Source organism: Bacillus rossius, chromosome 8 (assembly GCF_032445375.1).
Source record: "Bacillus rossius redtenbacheri isolate Brsri chromosome 8, Brsri_v3, whole genome shotgun sequence".
Classification (NCBI taxonomy): Eukaryota; Metazoa; Arthropoda; class Insecta; order Phasmatodea; family Bacillidae; genus Bacillus; species Bacillus rossius.
In genome coordinates this window covers 47,916,302-47,939,256 of record NC_086336.1, presented here as the reverse complement: position 1 = coordinate 47,939,256, position 22,955 = coordinate 47,916,302, and the positions used below count along the sequence as shown (strand labels likewise).

At 36.3% G+C, this 22,955-nt stretch overlaps 1 protein-coding gene across 1 annotated transcript; it reads right to left on the bottom strand.

The window, feature by feature from the left end:
- Nucleotides 1–3,658: 3,658 nt before the first annotated feature.
- Nucleotides 3,659–20,569, bottom strand: LOC134534871 (brachyurin-like). Its single transcript, XM_063373515.1, has 7 exons — nt 20,476–20,569; nt 17,065–17,143; nt 13,862–14,024; nt 11,853–12,022; nt 9,948–10,046; nt 5,262–5,398; nt 3,659–3,908 (listed from the first exon to the last, which is right to left on the bottom strand). The coding sequence occupies exons 1-7, from the start codon at nt 20,527–20,529 to the stop codon at nt 3,735–3,737; spliced, it is 876 nt and encodes a 291-aa protein (XP_063229585.1). The 5' UTR covers nt 20,530–20,569; the 3' UTR covers nt 3,659–3,734.
- Nucleotides 20,570–22,955: the final 2,386 nt, after the last annotated feature.

Below are 22,955 nucleotides of genomic sequence, written 5' to 3'. Positions count from 1 at the left end.
TTTTATTTTTCTTTTTTTACTTCCTTCGAACTCACTAACCATAACCAAACTTGAACATGTTACAAAATAATTAGTATTGATTGGTTTTTTGGTCAATGTTTTCATAAAATGTTTTCCCAATGACGCCATGGTGTACTAGATGAGTGGACGTCAAAAGGCAGAACATTATCGCGTTGCTAATAATTAGATACCGGAAAAATTCGCGAATTCATTTCGCGATAGGCTAAAATACAAATAGTTATACCTCAGTGCTGCCTCTGCTATTGGCTCACAACTCACCTGGATGACGCTGGGCCAATGAGAAACACACGGCCAAAGCTTTATCGAATCACAGGCTGCTACGCTGGGACGTCTCACAAGACAGCAGCCAATGAATGGGTGACATTTAACCGAGTGTACGTAGAACTATGGAGTTCATCCTGGAGGTCATTGAACCCGCGAATTTTTCCTGTCCCTACTAATAATACATGCCCCTCCTCCAGGGTACGCCAATCACCCCCTTCCCTCCTAGGTACCACACAAACGAAAAAAAAAAAACTAATTCTACTTTTGAAAATCAACTTATATATAAAATATGATGACCGGAAGAAGTACCTATAAGCCAAAAACCCCAACTTAGAATAAACAATTTTTAACGGATTTAAAATTCAAGTTACTTTTACGGATAATCTGTTACAGAAAGACTAAATTAAGATCTGAAAGTGAATAAAGCATCAACAATGCAATAGCCGTTGTCAGGAGATCGTCGGTAAGATGTAATCTAAAAATGCTAATAAAAATTAAATTTAAAAAAAATTAATATAATTTTGAAAGAATTTCTTCAAGGTACAAATGGAGACAACTGAAGAATCAACTTCGCGGCTTTAGGCCTTTCTTTTTCCACACTACGCGAACTACAATAATATTCTTTTTTTATTATTATAAGTGCAGAGTTACCACCTAGAGGGACGGATTTGATTTGACCTAGCTTTGGTATCAGTCCGTTTTTTACCGTACAAGAGAAAAGGGTCTGCTACCATTCTTCTCTCAAGAAGAAAAACTTGTATTTTGTCACGACATTAGAGGACTCATGATAAAAATGAGCCTTCCTGAATATTTTCCAGATGATTGGCGCCTATTTATTAATAGCTCAAAGCGAAGCTTGAAATGTGTTGTTCTACACAATGGGAACAAATTTGGTTCAATACCAATTGCTCACTCAACGACAATGAAATAAACATATAGCACAATAGCTTTGGCCTTGGAGAAGATAAGGTATCGTGAACATAAATGGGTGATTTGTGTGGACTTAAAAATGGCAAACTTTCTCCTCGGACAGCAAAGGGCCACACCAAATATCCTTGTTTCTTGTGACTTTGGGATAGCAGAGAAAAAACACACCACTGGGTGAGACTAAAGTGGCCTAAGAGAGAAGACATGGGCGTTGGAGAAAAAAAAACCGTTACCAACGAACCCTTAGTTGAACGAGAGAAAATCATCTTTCCTCCACTGTATATCAAGCTGGGCCTTATGGAGCAGTTTGTAAAGACTCTTTATAAGGACGGATCATGCTTGCATTTATAAGGGAAAAAGTGGTTCACTTGAGTAAGGAAAAAATTAAGCAGGAATATTCAACGGCCCAGAAATAAGAAAATTCATTAAAGACCAAGCTTTTTTAAATTCCATGAATGATGCTGAGCGAAAATCCTGGACTTTAATTGTTGCAGTTGTCAGTTATTTTCTGGGCCAACGAAAAGCAGAAAACCATATTGAACTGGTAAACGATATGCTTAAAAATTTCAAATATCTTGGGTGCAACATGGGTATTAAGGTACAATATTTACACAGCCACCTGAACCATTTCTGAAAATTTAGGAGACAGCAATGACAAGCAAGGTGAAAGATTTCAGCCAGATATTAAAATTATGGAGGACCGCTATCAAGGAAGATCGGACACGCACATGATTGAAGATTATTGCTGGAGTTTAAAAAGGGACTGTTCCAAGATATATTCAAGAAGTTTACGACAAAGAAGCTTCCGAAGTGTTGAGTGACTAATTGGTTCCATCGATGATTTGATACTATATTTGTTCATGATGCTGTTTTCGGCTCCTAGCAACGAATTTTGCATTGTTAATTGTTTATTAACTTTTGTATCTTAATACGGTCTTTCTGTAACCATATTTGTCTTAATGTTGACACATTATTGGCTAAACAAATGTGAATTTAAAGGCCATTAATAAAGACGGCGTCTTTATTTATACTTATTTTGGTTGTCTTTCTCCAAACGGTTTTGCTTTAATAAATTAATTTTACAAAATTCGTACGCGTGGAATTTATTTTTTGACTCATAAGCAGCGATTTTCAGTTGGCATACGGAAGTGGGAACCCACAAATAAATCACCTATGCAGTCGTGTAGACAGCCGTAGAGCAGCACATCTCTCCACCCAAGGTTCAGTTGGAACCAAGAGCCCTACCAGCTGGACTCCCACGAGAGACTCCGAGACACAACAGGATTACCTCTCATCAACAAAACACTCTGAAAAATTACCGACAAATTCCTACGACAATGCCGACGAAGCACTGGCCCACTGATCAGACAGCTCAAAAGTAAACAGGAGAAAAGAAACGAAAAAAGAGAATAAATCCCCAATAAAAAATTGCTGTACCTAAAATCGTACTCGACAAAACCAACAGAAACCGGGAAACCTAAACACAACAGAAAAAAAGAAATAATGAATAACGGAGAGGGAAAAACGAAAATAAACACGTAGGTAAAGCGACAGAGTAGGCAACACAATACTGCACTTTGTCTTAGGGTCATTGATATGACTCCTTCAGACGGGTCAATGGAACAACTGCAGTAAAGTAAGGGCGTATTTACACCTGTGATCTGGTCTTTGGTGGGTTATCATCTGATTAAGAAATTGTAGCAATTAAGTTTTTGATTAAACAGACCAAAAACCCGCTGGAAAAATTATTCCTTGGTCTGTTAATAGTTAACAGCAAATTGATTTGATTAGTTTTATTTGGGAACTGTGTACATAAAGATTTTCTTTAATATAGGAGCATGCATTTACTACGAAAATATTTCGAGACTAGTTGTACTTCAAAACATTTTACTATTGTCTGTGTTTCGTGATTGGTTGAAATTATTTCATGTGTACGTCCTTTTTTCGATTCACAAATGATAGCAATGCAATACTAGCTTCTCTTCCAGACTGATGCCAAATACAAGGAATAAATTGTCAACGTAGCTGCTCTGGCGGCGAATTCTAGCGGCGGTTGTAAAACTACGCGTGATTAGCATCCATAAATTTAGTTGAAAACACAATTTGCGTAAATGCATTTATTATGCTCGGCTTTATTTGAAAGAGATTTAACTTAAATTTCATGTCAGAGTTTTGTATTGTAAGTTTATTTGCAACAAGAGAACACCTGAATTTGCTTGTTAATGAGGTTAGATGTTTGCGTATCACTGACAATTACTGAACGATTCGCTCACAATTTTTTGTAGTTTAATGAGCGTAGATATTTATCTCGAAAATTACCTACCACTAACATTATGAATTTATTTAAAAGGTGTAAGAACCTTTGGATTACCTTTCAAATTTGTGAGTCATTTTCTGCTTATAAAATATTAATGCTTGCAATATGTTATAAAAATACACTTAGGAATAACAGAGTTTCACTGTATTTATTAGCACTCAAATTCGAAAGTTGATAAAATGCCTGGATGGAATTTGCAACAACTTCACAGTCCGATGGTGATGTTTGCAGTGTTCGATATCCAGTCCATGAAGCTGGTGATTCTGGTGAAAATATCAGGCCAACCCATTTCGCAAAGAGTGTATCCTAGCGATACAATTCCGATTTGGGTTTTGACCCCGTCCGATTCTTCAATAACTAGTGGACCCCCGCTGTCTCCCTGAAACCAAACAAAAAAAAATTGAAAATATATGGATTTAGACTCTTAATTTAAATCTAGAATATATATGTTTTAGTATATTGTTAGAGTGTTAACAGTTTTGTACATTTGTTGCAATACCGCCTGTTGTAAGTTGATTTAAAATGTTCAGATTTCAGGAAAGCGCATTAAATAATTTATTACTTTTGCACAGCAACAATAATATGCTGTATGTGAAAGAAGTATTGTTAAGTATACACAAGTATTTACAGCACAGAAGTTTCCCTAGGATATTTTTTGGAGTGGTTCTATTATTTCTGATAGGGGCCTTACCACTCTCGGGAGGTCCGAGAATTATGGAATAGCCCCTAGGGGAAAGGAAGAAAAGGATTAAACAAAATGTCAGCTAGTCCTTCTGTACTCGCCAGTGATGTGTAACATCTAACCTCGGTAACGAGAAAATTAACGTGTTCTCATGTTGCGAATACACTTATAAAATGAAACTCTGGCACGAAATTTAACTAATAATTCATAAGAATAATGCCAAACGTGATGGATGTACTCAAAATTGTGTTTTCTACCACGTTTCTTAATGCTAGTCACACGTAGTTACCGCATCCGCAGCTAGGATTCGCTACCAGAGCAGAGCTACGTCGACTACTCAATCATTTGATTAGAAGACCGAAATTTCAAACTATATAATAAAACTAATCCGATAAAAGCGAATAAACTCCGGCTTTAGACCTGGTTTTCGACAAGGAATTTGATTAAAATATTGTACATCTTGTTAAAATTTATCAAACAGTTAATATTAAAACAGTTCCTTTTGTCTCTAGGAACTTTGATTCATGCCATTCGCCACAGGTAGCAGCACCTTGGTTACACATTTCTGTTCTACGCGACTTCCGTTACATTCACAAAATAATTCACACTGGGAGCTCAGATTTTACACATCAAAAACTTTTTAAAGCCAAAATGGAACTCCAATTTCTACAATAGTTTTCTTGATTTATCTTTATACTCGGGTATGTTTTATGAATGCTGTCTAACGATCAAGATCCGATGAAATCGAGGTCAAAATATGAGGTGATAACATCTTTCCTATATGTGTCCACGTTTTCATTGAAAACCAGGCAAACAAAGAAAATGAAATGAAAAGGGTCGGTCACCTGGCTTTCCTGATTTTGGAGCGGCTCCTGTTCCAGTATCACAATAGTTACAATCACTCGTATTGGAATTGTTTGGAATATAAAACAAAATACGAATGATATTTTGTGCCGCACTAAGGTTTAACTTAAATTTGCAACGAAGAGTGAGTAGCTAACGTCAGCCACGTCACAATCTTGCGCGAATAAATGGAACCTTCCAACTCACGTTACAAGCGCCTTTCTTGTCGCTCCCAGATGTGCACATCTGCGTTTCGATGACGTCATGCGTGATGAGGTTGCAGTCGTAGTTGGATATTACTGGTACTGTCACGTAGAGGAGCACAGGGCTTATAGTAGTGGCATCTGCAGCAACAGTAACACAAATACTTAACAAATTAAAAAATAATAATAATTTTAACATGAGACTGAAAATACTATGTTATGAAACGTATGATGTAAATAAATTATACGTTTTATTATTATCATCTTTATATTCCCTTCTCTTAGACGTCTGCAAGATTCCTCACCGCATAAATACCAAATTCCATCTACCGTTATTAATTTCAAAATAATTAATTTTGGCAATATTCACTAAATTAGTTTTTAATTTTTGTGTCAATTCCTCTTAAATTTATACCGATTTATCTATCCAAAGTGCCATCGTATCCCAAACTAATAACGTTAGCAGTAATTCTGGTTCGTTGTACTTATGGATCTTCCTGAAAAAAATATTTAATTTTTTTCATGACTTGATCTGTAGGTGAATTAAAAAAAAATGGGATGGACGAACTGCTATTACTTTCCAGATAATGTCTATGAGCCCTTTCTTTGAAAATATTTTTCTAATGTTTATTCAGTTTGAATATCTTCTCAATACGTAAATTACTATGAACGCACGGGAACAATAAAACATGATCGAGAAAGACTGCACAATGGCATTTGTAAGAAAGCCTGCCAACCCGATTACGAGTGTCTTCTGGTTTTCCTGAAAAAAAAAAAAAAACCAGGCAAATCGCTTTGATGGCTTCTCACTATTGGTCATAGCCCATTATTTCCCTAAGTAACCTCGGGTCTGTGTCGTATTATCGTCTCTAATGACCCGCTTCAGGTAGACGTAAAACCGCATAGGGAAAGTGGGGAAATACCGCACACTTAAGGAATAAGTGCTATAAATTGAAATTTATTATTTATTTTAAAATATGCTGACTAATTATACGAACCTAGATCTATACCTTTTTCATCTCTATAATATAATCTGCAAAAAACTAATAAGTTTATTTACATTTTACAACAAAACAAAATGATGCAATTGTGCGGTATTCCCCACCCCATGGGGAAATACCGCACACACCATGGGGCAATGTCGCACACCATATTATTATGTACAAGCACCACATCATAAACTAACTACCGACTATGTAGAATAAATTACACACTCCGTTTAAACTTTGTATTACATTTAGACCTTTGGTAACAATATAAAACTAAGACATGTATATCAGGCCAGAAAAATGCACATTAGAATTATTTCTACATAATAAGTAATTATTAATTTTTTTATGTTTTCCTCTCACAGTCCACCAAATAAATTAGCTTTGCAAAAGTCACACAAAAAAATTTCTGCGGTGTCAGATGCGCTACAGTCAGCATGTTGCCATCCCGAACAAAAAACACATCTGAACCACAACTCCTTATTTTTGCCAAACTCCCTACAAAACATGCACGTGTCACTTGAATCAGGTGTAGGCGTAGTTGCAATTTGGTTAAATAATTGGTCAATATCGTCGATATAATTGTCATCGCATAAATGTGCAAAATAATCTGCATCACTTGCTTCATCGGAAATGGCAGTGTCAAAAAGTTTCTTCTTTGGACCAAATTAGCTTATTTTCTTACTTTTCTTTACTGTCTTCTCAAGCTTCAATTTCTTATTGCTGGTGCTCATACGCCTGTCAGGATTCGCTTCTCTTTTCTTAGCTTTTAGGTTTTTTTTATGTTCTTTGCTTGTTTTTTATTCATAGCTTCTTCAACCACGACTTTAGTTGGAGTTGCAGTGAAAATTACCGAATGCTGCCTAGACCGATGCCTAGGTGTTGCCACTGAAGGTCCAGCTGTAGGTCTAAGACAAAGAATTAGATTTACATCAGAAAACCTAATGGAAATTGTAGCAGTAGATAAATCCTTTTCAGTAGGCCTAATGACAGTTTGCTGGTAACATTCAGCGTTTTCACTCGATTCATTCACAACATTTTCTTCCTGAATGTTTTCCTTTTCACTGACTGTAGGCCTAACCGTATGATCATGACTATTCTCGACTTCACTTCTTTCTGCGACATCATCAGAAACAGTTACAAGGTAAGACGTACGCCTGTAACTTATCTGAGTGGTAGGGAATGTAAAATCATCCTTTGTGAATTTATCAAGATTAATAGGATAAATTCCTGCTGCAGAGAATCCGGAAACTCCTTTCTCAATAGTCGCAACCCTCATAAATGCTTTGTTGAACAACATTGCAACATCGTCTGCATTTATCCTTTTAAATGCATTTACCTTAATAAACAAGTCGCACTCTCTGTTGTAGGCATTTTTTAAGGGACCAAATAATGTTAAGTCCAGTGGTTGGAGACGATGCGAGGTGTGAGGAGGAATCGTTTACATAACAATGCCATGATCTCGACAAAAATTGAATGCATTTAATGTCTTGTGAGAGTTATGGATATCGGTGATCAACAGCACTGGGTCTTCTTTTGTTGGCTTCGCATGTGCTGCAAAATGCTCCAGCCATTTAATGAAAAGATCTTCGTTGATCCACCCATTCTTAGAGCAGTCATATATTGCCCCTTCAGGACCTCCCTTCTTCAAAGTTGGACTCATCCTCACTGTTGGGAAAACAAACATCGATGGTATGTATGACCCACTTGCACTCATAGCCATGCAGACAGTTATGTTTTTGCCTCTTTCCAGGCTTGTTAGTGATCCAACTTGTTTTTGGCCTTTGGGCGCCAAAATTTTACTTGGGGTCTGAACAACAGATATTCCTGTCTCATCCATATTGAATATTCTTGACCCCTGAAATTTGTGTTTCGTCATCACTGTTTCAAGGTTTGAAGAAAACTCTTTAACAGCAGCTTCACTGAACCCAATAACTCTATTCAAACTTGTTGCTTCTGGCTTGCGAAGGCTGACTCGTGGATTTCGCTTAAGAAACCCTCGAAGCCAGTCTTTTCCAGCTGTTCGAGAACTTGCATTAGAATCATTCCAGATAGAATTTTTCTCAGCGAATTCGAAAGCAATTCGGCGCAAATCTACAGGCGTGATTCCATGAAACATTCTAGCCATCGTTATTATATGATTGGTTAGTTCCTTTTCTTGAGCTGCTGAGAAGACGGAGCTTCTACCTAAGCTAGCTTCATGTGAGTTTCCAGATTTGTACCGATCTTTTAGAGTGGATACAGGAATCCCAAAAGATCTTGCTACTTCCCTAAGCCCTCGACCCATTGTCATGGCATTCAATGCTTCCTTCATACTCTCTGCAGTCCATTTCGCTCTATTTGTGGTTCTCACTCTCTTCCTCGCCATCTGTGAAAACAGTTTTAAAAGAATACTTGTAGGAGTCATATCCACTATGTAACATTGTATAGTAACATACAACTGCATGAAAACAAATCCTTACAGTTGGCCTAAAAGAGCCGACCAAATTGGCTTATAAGACCATGCCAGGTAGTTTTATAAGGGTCTTGACAATATTTATACACCAAATTTATCAAAAAATTTGCTGCATATACATATGAAAAATAAGCAAAAGTATTGTTCATGTTTTGTATTTTATTATTCACCTTTATTGACAGGCAACACAAAGTTGCTTATAAATAATGTTTTGCACCTACACATGATTTCTGTTAGTCTATTTTAAATAAATGACTGTTTAAAATTTTAACGGAATTCTTTATGATAAATTAGTTTTCTATCTGGAAAAATAGATTTAAAAATTATATTTAGTCATATACCATAACAAAGGGGCAATACCGCACAGTGTACGCCATTACCCACCCTACATGTGCGGTAATACCCCACAATGTGTTCCACCATTTTAGCTCCTCTAAACAAGAAACAAAGTTCGTTATTCAAACGATATATTTAGCAGACTACCGTAAAAAAATGCCGAATCCAACCAGTTAGGCTATATGAATTAAACTTAAATTGAATATAAATAGTACTTACCTCTTAAATAAGAAACAACAAAATAAGAAGGAAATTTTAAAAAAACTTTCGGAGCAATTCGCGACACTCATACGGCTACTACCAAAATAGTCTCTTACTACTTAGTTCACCCACTCTCCCGCTATAGCGTGCCACGTACAAGGCGGCGCTCAGCCTACAATTAACACAAAAAAGGGGCTGTGCGGTATTGCCCACCTGTGCGGTATTTCACCACTTTCCCCTATCTATCTACCAACACAGCATGCACACAGGTAGAGACGAACTTTCAAATTTTAGCAAGCATATGAAAGTATCAGTAGCAAACATGTTTTCCCATAATCTGTAATGCAAGCAATTCTAGTAATTGTAATTTTTTTTTTCGAAAAATGCATAAACTGATTTTTAAATAAAAATACATAATTGAAAAATTCAAGTTTGGAAAACAGACCTACCTAGTTCTTAACTACAAACAAAAACATCATTTTATTGTTCATTTTTTTTTCTTTCGATGGTTCTGTGTGTATATGACACAATAATCAAGAATTGAAGTTTTTATTTATCTACGACAAGGCCCTTCCATTTAATATTCTTGTCGTTATATTACCACGAGTGAAATAAAAACAGGTATCGGGTGGGAACCAGTAGCATTAACCGCACCAGGTGGCTGCTTGGAATTCAACAGTTTCGCTCATCACTTCACACAGGCACTTACCATCGGAGGCGTGTCCCCACCCGCTCACTGTGGCCTGGAGACCTGTGAATGTCGCCTGCTGTTGGGACCGCGATGGGAGCCTCAAAGGTTGGATGTTGGCTGAGGAAGAGAAAAAAAAAATAAACTCATTAAAATAAGAACTTAACGATGGTAGAGACAATCGCTGCGATTCTCAGCAGGCAGTAGTCACAAGACGAAAAGTCTTTGACCGAAATGTCGGAGAGGAGACTTTCGGTCAATAGACTGTCAGTCAAATTACTTTCCGGTTGAAGGACTCTGTTTCCAGAGTTAATACATTTTTTTCTTTTCCCGGCGGGATGAAACATTTCTGGTTAAATGACTATCGGCGAAACGAATGTTAGTCTACTGCGGTCTACGATTCTCAGCAGGTAGCACCCAGTAAACAGAAATTGGTTTAACCGAAGTGTCGGAGAAACGACTTTCGGCCGATTGACTGTCGGTAAAATTACTTTTTTCGGTTGAATGACTTGTCAGCGGAGTGAACTGTCCGTCTACTGCCTGTTTCCAAAGTTAAGGCTCTTTTTTTTCCAGCGCAGTGGGATAAATTTTCGGGTTGTCGGTCAAATGACTTTTCGGTTAAATAACTGTCTTGATTTAATGCAGTTTTTTGAACATACGCCATTGCAGTTTTGCACTGTTTGTCATTGAAAAATTCCGAAAAAAAAAAAAAATTTATGAAGATAAAAAGTTGAGCGAAAACAAGGCTGAATCAGCTGATGGCGGACAAACGGAACCAACGATGAAACTAGACAAGTATTATGGACAACACAATGACGACAGCACGGACAAAAAAAAATTCAACATCCAAATATAAGACAGCACAAGAATTCCCATGAAGAAACTTAGTCATGAAAAATAATAATGCGTGGTTATAATATTTTTCATGACTACATTACTTCAAGGGAATTCTTGTGCTGTCTGATATTTGGAGGTTTGAACATTTTTTTTTGTCCGTGCTGTCGTCGTCGTGTTGTACATAATACTTGTTTAGTTTCATCGTTGGTTCCGTTTGTCCGACATCAGCTGATTCGGCCTTGTTTTCGGTAAAAAAAAATTTTTCTATCTTCACAAACAGTGCAAAACTTCAATGGAGTATGTCCGAAAAAAAAAAACTGCATTAAATCACAATTCCCCAATTGCACGAATCATTTAAAGAACTTAAATAACTGTCTGCGAACGGACCGTCACGTCGCGTCGGTCAGAACGATTTTCGGTCCACCGCCGCGGGAACCTTCTCAGCGACGCATGGCCCCCTACAAGGGTGGGGGCTGGGTGGACCCCTGGGTCCAGGACCCGGGACCAGTCCCGTTTATTTCTATCTCAGCGTGTGAAATAAATATACATATATTCGCTGTGGTTATTTTAAAGTAAAATAATTTTTTTATAAACGAAGCTTAGTTTGGACTTACAAAATAGTAACCATAATTTTACCCTGTACACCGAGAGAAAGGTTTGTTTGCCTCAAACAAAATATTTGTTTGTATATGGCGAAATAAATATATATATTGTTAATTAAAACAAAATATTTTGTGGTAGGAAAATTTTCTGTTTGACCCAAACAAAAAAATTGATTTGTCAACTCAAATATATATATTTGGTCAGGTGTAACAAATCATCTTTGTTACATACCGAGTTTGGTTAAGCTAACAAATATTTTGTTCCACCGAGTTAATATTCGTTTCGCCATATATAAAGAAATATTTGTTTGATTCAAACAAACCTTTTTCTCTGTGTACTTTCAGGTAAAATAACATCGTAAAAAAAAGAGTGCAGGTGAGAAATAACCATGCAATTTATAATGTAGCACGTGACTGTGTAAAATTGGGTGGTGGGTGCAGGGCCCGTATTATCGATTGTGGGGGTCATGCAGCGACGTGTACTCGCCACTGTACTCGATCTTCCGCGACAGCCTGACGAGGCCCACGTCGTTCTTGAACGTGGTCTTGTCCCACGACGGATGCTGGCGGACTTCGCTGCTGTCGACGACCACCCGGCTGCCCTCGGAGGTCGATATGTCGTGCGCGCCGAGTACCACCCTCACGGCTCCCGTGCGCCTGCGCAGCGACACACGTGCCGTCTGAAGCGACTTAGAGACGTTCATCTCCTGCCACAATCAAGTATGATAACATTTTTGCCACATGCAGCCATCTGAAGCAACTTGAGGCGTTTATCTCCTGCCACAATCAAATATAATAACAGTTTTGCCATATACAGAAGTGTCCCAGAACTCAAACACCAACCCAAGAACAGTTTACAGGCAAATTAATTAAGGTCCTGAAAATTTCAACACTAAAAAGCGTTGTAATTTTTAAAACTAAAATCATTTTACAAAACGTTTTTTTGACCTTACACTGCAACGAAATTTATTAATAATTAATGTGACTACAAACTTTCGTTACGCAATCATAAATTACCTTCGTATTTAATGACAGTTGAAAATCAAATAAAAAAATATACTTTGCGGCACAAATGTTTAATTGCATAAATTTCCCTATTCATAATGCAAAACATTACTATACAAGTTTTGAAAAAACTTGCTAATTACCATAGTAATTTTTTTTCAGCACGAATGGTCAAAGTTACCCAATTAAAATTTTTTTGTAATGCAAAGTATAGCATTTTTAAATTTTATTAAAATTGTTATCAATGGTAGGGTTCTTCACGGTTCCATAACAAAAATCTGTAGTCACCGTACCTTTTAAGTTGGTGCAGGGTAGGGTTTTTAAAACTTTAGAAGAAACAAAGCCTGTAAATGAAAAACTTTGGTTTTGTCATTGAGAACTGTAATTGAATGAATTATCAACAGTTATCGGCTTGACGTTGAGTTCTGAGACACGTCGTATAGGCAACCGAAATTTTAGTGGGTTCAGCGACCGGCGGAAGAAACTCGACGTTTTAGTTTTTCTCGAGCCTTATTCATTTCTTCATCGACTGATGTCCTCGAGAGCATATATTTAAGTCATGTAATATCTGAACGTGATTGTACCAGTCATTTTATGATTTTGTTTCTTACCTTTGAATCTACGTAAAAAAAAAAACACACACACACACACACACACACAAGTGTTCGGAATTTGAACTGTCGGTAAATGAACCAGTGAATTCTTGAAGTTAAATGATTAAGATGTTCATATTATATTCAGAGTTGGTAGTTGCCAACTAACCTGCAACCTAGAAGACAATTTGTGTAAAGTTATTTTGTTTTGCTTGCTACGTACTTACATACGTTACAATAATTCTTACATTATAATAAGGATTTAAGTTGAATATAAACTAATAATCTTCAAAGTTATAGATAAAGTTAATCTTTAAGCCTTCGTAATTTTGATTACACCATTAAAGTTGCAATTTAATATCATATAATGAATATAAGACTACAGTGGCGTAGCCAGGATTTGTGTATGGGGGGTGTTAAGAAGCATAGCCCCCCCGTATTAAAGCCGGGGGTCCTCCCCCGGGAAAATTAGGATTTTAAGGTGTAAAACAGTGCTATTTTAGCAGTTTTCGGTTCTTAAATTTAAATATTGTAATGGTAAAATTTTAATTAATTTTAATATTAAATTTGTTTGAGTGATGAATAAGATATTAATTAAAGATTTGGTGCTAAGGGGAGGGGGGGAGGGTTGAACCCCTAATCCCCCCCCCTGGCTACGCCCCTGTAAGACTATAATAAAGGAGTTCCTCTCAATCATAAATAAAACTTACAATATATTGCCTGGACTCAGCCACTTCACTAATGAAACGATGATTATCCTCTACCAAGCGTAAAGATATCGGAACTTCATATTTCATAATAGGAATATGATCAGGTATGATTGGAATATCAATAAGTATGTTGATTCGTACAGAATTAGAAAGACGAGGGTGGGGGACGTTGAAAAGTTAGAACTCACGAGTCGAGGCAATGGGCCGCGGTGAGCACCCACTGGCGGTCGACGAGAGACCCGCCGCAGAATACGGTCCCCAACGCCACTGGCACGTACAGGGCGGCTTGGTACGGCATCGAGTGCGGCGTTGCCACGTTCCCTCCCACGATGCGCGGTCCCGCAGGGTCGGCTGCAAAGCGACGAGAACAGCATGTCCCTGCGAACCTGTTCTCTGCTTGCATCAGGTCTGGCAACGGTGCCCATCTCTCCCCGAATCATTTCTGCGCCTTTTTTTTTCAAATAATTTCTCTTGTATTTTGAATTATTAACGTTAATCTCTCGGTATACGACATTTGGTCGTAGCACTTCCGTGAATGCGACGGAAGTGAAGAAACGGAAATGTGTAACAGAAAATTTTTAAAATCCGCATATTTACTATAATGTCCAACAATGTGTCCCTAATCCAGTGTTTTTTTTCTGGGCCGTTAGCAACAACATTTCTTTTTTTTTCTATCACGTTTTAACTAACTCGTATTCTTTTCTGTCTCTTTGTTGGTCTGTACGGTACAAATTTTGCAATCGATTTTTAACTAACTTCCCGATGAGCCAGAGACTCTTGAAACTTTAAACATAGCCCAGACCTTGATGATAATGCACGTACAAGAATAAAATGCAGAAAATAATTATTAAAATATATTTTTAAACCTCCACGTTTTTAAAAAACAACTAAAAAATGTAAAATAATTTCTCCTAGCTCCATAAAAATTTATAGCTCCATACAAATTTATAGCCCCATACATATTCCTAACCCCAATCAGATTCTCCTGCAAATTTATGATTGTGAATTTTTAATACCAATGAAAAATTGGTTGTCTGTAAAGTCGGTTTACGAACGATAGTTTAACGTGACAACGTCATAAAAAAACATAGATGAAATGATTGCATACTTTTATGAATAAAATTGAATCACCGTTATTAATTTATCACTATTTTGTATGGATACAAAGAAGGAGTGAAATGAAATCTACAATTTAATTGATAAATTTACTTTTATTTGCACTCATTAATTCAAATATGTTTATTACTTTAACGAAGAGATTATTTTAACTATAACTTTTATACATGTTTGCTATTTAACTTCTTCCTATCTGTGTTATTCTGTTAAGGATAGGACGATGATAGGAAAAGTAGGAAACGAATGGGAGTGTTTCAAGGATGATGTGAAGGAAAATGGCTTACCCAATACCAAGATGCAGTCAAAAATAATATATTTGCGCCACGGACTCTGCAGCAATGCTAGGAGGAACGGGTTAGCAAAGAGCAATGAAAATGTTACATTGAAATGCATGAAAACAGAATTACGCCACGGACTCGGTCGCAATGCTAGGAGGTTCTGGTTAGCAAAGAGCAATATAAAATGAGCGTAATGGGACACAGCGAAACGGGACAATGTGCGTAAAGGGGAAACTTTTTCGTGCGTGCAGCCGGCGTTCATCGATTTATTAGACGTTGTCACGTCAAAAAATTGTAAGTTTGAAAACGAAGAATGTGGTGCGTATGCAATAAATAATAGTAAGAAGTGTAGAGACTTTCTGTCATTGAGAAAAATCACAATACAGTTCATATCATTTGCATTGCAATAAAATTTTTAGTAACTAAGGTGACATGTTAAATCTTACGATTATTTGCATAGGTATTACAAATTCACTTTCTCTAAATTTCAGGACAATCTTTATTGGGCTTAGGAATTGTATGAAGTTATAATTCTGCATGGGGTTTGGAGAAATTATTTCATACTGTTAGTCCGTTTTAAAACTTAGTACATCAATTATTTTCATTGAAATAATTATTACGCACTCATGTAAAATATACACGAATATTTCACGTTGATATCCTCATCCATGATCATGTAAAACAAACATATGAAGTAAGGCAGTTTCTTAGGTTTTACTAATTTACTCCAGTCAAATACTGAAATGTTTCCTTACTAAAGGACTTGACCGATTCTTCCACTTATTCTTCAATAAAATGAATGGGCAAAAAAAAAAAGGGGGGGGGAGACGGGAAGAGTGTGGAGAGATTAGTTTTTGCCTACACAGTACAGAACCATTCCACTGGAAGTGATTAAGGAAAACGGGGGAGACCAAAATCAAGATAGCAGTCCCTGGGCTCAACCCGGATCTTCCAGAACGCGAGAACATTGTCTGACAGCTCGACTATCTGGCTTCACGAGAGGGAAGGATGAAGACGTATGTTTGTTAACGAACCTCTCTACAGTAAAAAATACGTGCGGTTACGAAATTCAATCAGCCGGAAGAAGGGGAACATGCATTTAATACTATTTGTTTACACTTTCAACAAGAACATGTTGTCTAAACTAAAACGATTGGTTAGTTTGGATATTTTTACTATTACATTTTTAAGTATTTTTGGTATTGAATGAGCTGTGAAAGAGAATCAAAGTGATTTTTTTTCAGTATACCTTTTTATTTAGTGTAACATGTAGGACAAAGTTGTGACATGTGTCAAAAACGCATGCTTTAATCATATGCCCCTAATCAAACGGATATTATATTTTTTAAAGTATTCAGCATTATTAAAAAAATAGTGCTAGAGTATAAGGTTATTAATAATCCTTACAGTATAAACTTAGTTAACACCATATACTTGAGGACCGATGCAGACATGTTTTGTTTGAGTGTATTTTAAATTTATAAACTAGAAACATGCTCCAGGGATGACACCTTAAGATATTACCTCAAACGACTTAATCATTACTTTAATAACTATTTATCTCGGAGGCATAATGCAATACGTCACAAAAAGCATATTTTTCAAGTGAGCAGTTCAAAGAGTTTTAATGACTCACTTATTTACGCAACTATTTTTTAACTAAAATATGTAAATTTTTGAGATATCTTAGATCTTAGTGCTGTTTGCCAATGGAAAGAATGCGAGATGGTAATCAAGTTTATGGTTAAAAGTGCGTTTTGCCCTAAAGTGGACATAATGTCTTATGCCTTTGAGGTACAGAACTGATGTTATTTTAATCAAACAGATAATAGGTATATTATATTAAAAACAAAAAATCAGGAATATTGATATCCCTACTTTACTTGACATGCTCCAGACAATGAAGACAATTGGTATTTATAATTAAAAACATTAAAAATTTTAATACAGGTTTTTAAGATCTTTACCGAAACATCAAGACTTTGCTCGGTGCTTACCTTTAATATTAAAGTTTTGTTTCGCTGTTGAAGGAAGGTCGAGATTCTTGCGGTTGACCTTGCTCAAATCTCGCCATTCCTGTAAAAAATAAACCACATGAGTATTTTCTAATAACATTTAATTTATTTATTCATTTTATTTTTACATGTGGTGAAGTTAAGACGCGAACACTGCTTCCTCTTACGCTTAGGCTAACATCACATTTAAAAAATTTACTTTTACAATTAAAAAAACATTAAATAGAAATAAAACAAGACATGTTCCCTTAAAAAAGATTGACTTTACTAAGAAAATAGCTCACACTTAAACTACGGAAAAATGTATAATTAAAAAATCAGTTTTTTCAATATGTGCTCTTTAATTGTGGTCAGATTTCTTGTAAAGGTAAAGTACACAACATGAATAAAAATAGATAAACAAGAAGAAAAACTATAATCAACCAAAAATAAAAAAATAAATTGAAACCAAAGTATTAAATACAAATATTCATTATTTAACCTTACGTATTAAGCTTATTAACATTTCGCATGAGCATTAACATCTAGTCGTCCTTTTGACTGACCTTCAGCTACAGCCAATAAGGAAACGTTTACCTCTCAGGTGAAAGTATTTAAAGGCAAGAGGACTGCCATGTACTGTGACACTGTGACACTGTAATATCAAGCGAAACGTCGGCAAGATCTTCACTTTTGACGCAGCTAAAACCCCACAAGCCAATGAATCTCAGAAAATGACCTCGAAATCCAGCGATCCTCACTATTTGTTAAGAATTTTCAAAAAATCACGTGGAAAAAAAACTAGACGTTGTTTATGAAATCTGAAACGATACAGACATTCCGTACGCTGTTGCGATGAAAACGGGCGGTAAAAAGAAGTTGTTGCAGATAGGCAGGCACACAGGCGAATATACACTAAGTGAATGCGTTTAAATGGACCTTATCATCATCCTGCCTGGTACAAAAACCCTGCTGAAGTTAACACTGACTCTTGAGAGAGATTTGAACTGGACATTTTGTATTTCGGCAATATCAAGCCACAGCTTGAAGTACAGCATTCTTATTACATTTAATTAATGATGGGTCACACCCCAACTTTCTCGAATCCGAATCTCAAATTAGAATCCCAGAGAGATCCTTGAATATACCTCTCAAATCCTAATCTAGGTGTCCAGTGTCAAACATGAATTAATATAAAATAAATTTTAAAAATATATATTAACTTTAGTGTTGAAACATTCTACTCTTTAAATGGTTGTTCTTCGAACTAGGTTTCCTGAATCAATACATATTGTTACAAACGTAGGAGGCAAGGCCGCTAAGGTACCTGAGCGGCTTGGCGGCCCCGCACGACCACTTACGTCACGCGCGCATACCTTCGGGGATTAGGACGGCCCGGCCTCGCCAAACCCTGTCACCACCCCCTCCTTCCTCAGCCTGGGGAACCGCGGGCTTACTGAGGCCGCCGCGTGGAGTGGCGTGAATGACACGTCGCTGTTCTGGATGCTTCGAGATCGGGGTCGGTCCGGGATAACGCGACACGTCACAACCACTCCAGTCAGTTCCAGAAAGACGGCCAAGGGTATGAAAGCGGCGACGCCGGCCTCCGCAGGAGTTCCAACAGGCGAGTTGAGTGAAGTGCGTGTTCGGGGAGCGGCGCAGGCGCAGAGCGGCGGGACTGAGTGGCGCGAGGCTGCGTGTGTGTACAGGTGCGAGGTAAGGGGCGAACCGCTGTTGAGCCTAGGTCCAGTGAGGAGTGCAAACTGTGGAACTAGATAGATACTTAGTGATTTGTGAACAGACATTAATTTTGGTAATTTAATTCGTGATGTAAATATTAGGAGCAAATAAAACTGTATAAAATGTATTGGGTTGACCTTACGCACCCGTTTTCCCTACTTGTAACAATAATGTAATTCTATTTATATAATTACACGTACAATATCTTGGAGAATGGTAACAGGATAGGCATGAAGAAAAAAAAATTACCTAGTTATCTTCAGAGATTATTAGTGTTGAATTTTTAAATTTGCTTAATTTCCTCTAGTATATTTCTTAGAATATTTTTTTCCTTCGAATATCGAATCCTTCAAACACTAAGTATTTGAGGATTTTATTGGCCAATCACTACATTTAATAGATCGACGTTAATTAAATAAAAAAAATTATGTTTCCTTCCATTTTTTAATTTTTTGATCGAATCCTTTATACAGATTAGTCAACAGCTGTGTCACGTGTTTGCAGGCACGGTAGATGTTGGCCACGAACATTCTTCACTGCACTCCGGGATTTGTAAACCTCAGAGAGTACATAGTAGAGTGTCGCCTGTCAGACCTAGTGGGCGGTCCTGCAAGTTCCCAGACCCCACACGCCTGTGGTGCTAGCTTCGCACGAATTTTACTTTTAAATTACTTGTAGTTTCCTGCGAGAGATAGTCTCAATTTTTTTCCCTGTGGTTATGTGGAAAGTAAGTTAATAAATACCAGAAACTAACAACGTAAAAAAAATCATTGCTGGGAAATATATTCTGTAGGACCTGTCCTACCCATTTTTAAAATAAATAATAAATAATTTAAATTAACGTAAAGAGGTACTCGCCAGTGATGATGTAACATCTAAACCTCACTAACGAGCAAATTAATGTATTACCATGTTGCAAATACACTTAGATTACGAAACTCGGACACAAAAATTAACGCAAAATTCAATAAAAAATTGCCGAGAATGATAAATATATGCTAATTGTGTTTTCAACTACATTTCTGAACGCGAATCACACGTAGTTTTCACACACGCCGCTAGAACTCACTGCCGGAAGAGCTGCGTCGACTATCGAATCATTCAATTCGCAGAGCGACATATAAAACTAAAATAAAACGGCTTCGATGAAAGCGAAAAAAAAAAAAAAAAATACTAAACTCATGCTTTGGATCTGATTTTCAACAAGGAGTTTTATTAAAATACTGCACATCGTGTTAAAATTCATTAAACCGTAAATACTGCAAAGTTTCCTTTTGTCTTTGTCAACTTTGTTTCGCGCTTCCGCTACATGTAGCAGCACCGTCCGTCACATATTTACGTTTCTTGACTTCCGTTGCATTTATGAAATTACTGCAACCAAATTCACAGAGAGCTTAGATGTTAAACATTAAAACTCGAAGACGCCAGACCTCAATTTACTTAAGGTACGGCATTGCTTTTTTTGTGTTAGTTTTTATGTAAAAAAACCATTTATCATGAGTGTAGCCAAAAATGTATAAGAGTGAAGATATTTATAGTAATTAATTCCGTAAAACTTTAATATAATTGTAAATGAATTTTCATTTACAAGTAATGAATTACTGCTTAATTTTTTTTTGTAGACTCTCACAAGGGCGATATTCTATGGTGCAAACATAAACAGAAACTCCTTACCGTAGGTACGGCTACGGCGCATGCCGCCAAAACCAGAAGAAAGATAGTATTCATTTATGCCTTTACCGACACTGACTGAATGGAATCTTGTTCTCAAATCGGGTTTAAGATTTTATACCTTACCATTGCGCAAATATCACGATAGCCCCTGGAATAATCAACAAGATAACATTAGTTTTATAAACTGACATGGCAAAGGAATAAAACCGTATATGGAACATGATATATAATTATAATCATTGTTTTATATAATTAAAACACGTGTTCAAAGTATGTTAGCGAATTCAGTGAACTATCTCAATCACTTTGACTGCAAATATAACGAAAAATGTCTAAATATTTTTTAAAAAGGTGAAAACAACTATAAATAAAAAGGAGACATAGATGGCAATTTGAAGACATACCTAAATTTAAGTAACCAAAAATTTTAAAAAATCTGGTGAATAATAGTCATAATATTATTAATATGTGTAATTATTACACATTTAATTTGTAAATCGTTAAAATGACAAACAAGTAACCTACATGCAACAAGAAAATATAGGTTACTAATAGAGTGTTGTGAAATAGTTATATTTTTCATTGGAAAATGGTTTGGATAGCAAAATAATAACTTATAAGTAACAAGAAAATAATTAACCTGCAAGTGACAAAATATTATGATTTACGTTACTTATTTTTATAAAGGTCTTAAAAATTCATAAAAGTAATGATTATGCCTTAATACAGTAATTTTCAGTTTCACAATATAACTGTAATAAAATATGTATCATTTTAACTTTTAGAACTTTTATTTAAATATTTTAAATAATGTATATTTTGATAAATTATTGTGTTTAATTGCATAAATTAAAGGTATCATTGCTCAAAATAATTCCAGAACACACAACAAATATTTTATAAAAAATTTTAAAACCAACGTAGTGAATTTATAATTTTGTATGTCATTATTTTGTGCTGTTTTACATACCTATACGAATAATACGAAAAGATAACTTGCGAAATATTTTATAATTTTTGTTTACGAAAATTGGCTACCTGGCTATTTTTTTAAAACAAAATCTGCCAATTTGAATTCAGCTTAAAGCTTTCTGAGAGGTACCAACACTCTTCCCTACTACCATTAAATTATGTGGTTTATTATATGTGAGTAGTATAGTTTGGGGGCTCCGGGGACAGGCTCCAGGCGGTGGAGCCGGGAGCCGGTCCGCCATATTGGATTGTGACGTCACGGCGGCCATCTATGATGGTTGTGACCTTGACCTTTGACCTTGACCTTGACCCTGGTGGCCATTTTGGATCCGCCATCTTGGATCCGCCATTTTGGATGACGTCATTTTGTTTTCTCGTACATTCCGGCGTAGTGTTTTCCGCCATTTTAAATTATGAAGTCACCGTTGCAATTTTTTTACGATCGCCATCTTTAACTTTTTTATTTATTATCCGATTTTAATGAAAAAAAATTAAAATTTATAAAAAAATTAAAAATAAAATTTTAATAAAAATATTTAAAAAACAAACATTTACGACACGGAGCTCGGAGTCCTCGGTTCGAACCTGGTGAGGGCAAAAAGATAAAAATGGCGACCGATCCTTCCCCCCGTGGTGGGTGCTGGCAGACTGACCCCCACCACTTTTACCAATAGCATATATATCGTCAGGTAACATGACGTCATGTCCGCCATCTTGTCTTCGATGCTGGAAGCCATCATCATTGTATCGTCGGCGAGAGTGCGCTGACGCCATGTTAGTTTGATTCTTATCCGCTAGAATGCAGTAATAATTTATTACTGTGACACCCGCCATCTTGAAATTTCGATGCCATCTTGAAAATCCGTAATTATTTAGCTAGAAATTCGGGAAAAGTTCAGTAAAAGTTCCTGTATCAAGAATAAACTGGTAAAGGAACCAAGTATATATCTATATATATAAAAGAAAGTCGTGTTAGTTACACCATTTATAACTCAAGAACGACTGGACCGATTTTAATGTTTTATGATTTTTTTGAATTCGTCTACGCCCTGAATAGGAGAATAACTATTAGAATATTGATAAAATTAAAAAAGAAATAATTTTTAAATAAAATAGGTTTGGAACTCCGCCATATTCCACAATTGACATATCATGTCACGCAGGTTGCCCATAGACATACAAAGTTACAGACGTACAAACTGTGAGTGTTATTTCTCTATGTCCGCTAAGCAATTGCCGCGAAGCTATTCGAACGAATAAAGTAGAGAGAGTAAGAAAAACTAAAACTCTAAACCGTTTGTCGTCGCCATTTTTGGGACAATTGTTTTTACCCATTTTGTGGTTTATTGTTTACTTTTATCATTAAAATTAATTAAATTTCTTGAAATTTCATGAAAGTGAAAGGAAATAATTTCATGGTCGACAACAGTTGGATTATTCCATATTCGCCACTTCTTTCCAAAACATTCAAGACACATTGCAACGTTGAGTATTGCAATTCGGTGAAG

What these genes read in the sequence shown, in the direction of transcription:
- LOC134534871 (XM_063373515.1), bottom strand. Translation starts at nt 20,529, where the DNA reads ATGAATACTATCTTTCTTCTGGTTTTGGCGGCATGCGCCGTAGCCGTA. An exon ending in GCGCCGTAGCCGTACCTACG is followed by an intron (nt 17,144 to 20,475) that starts GTAAGGAGTTTC and finishes TATTTTTTACAG; the next exon opens with GAATGGCGAGATTTGAGCAA. An exon ending in GTGGGGACACGCCTCCGATG is followed by an intron (nt 5,399 to 9,947) that starts GTAAGTGCCTGT and finishes CTGTTGCTGCAG; the next exon opens with ATGCCACTACTATAAGCCCT.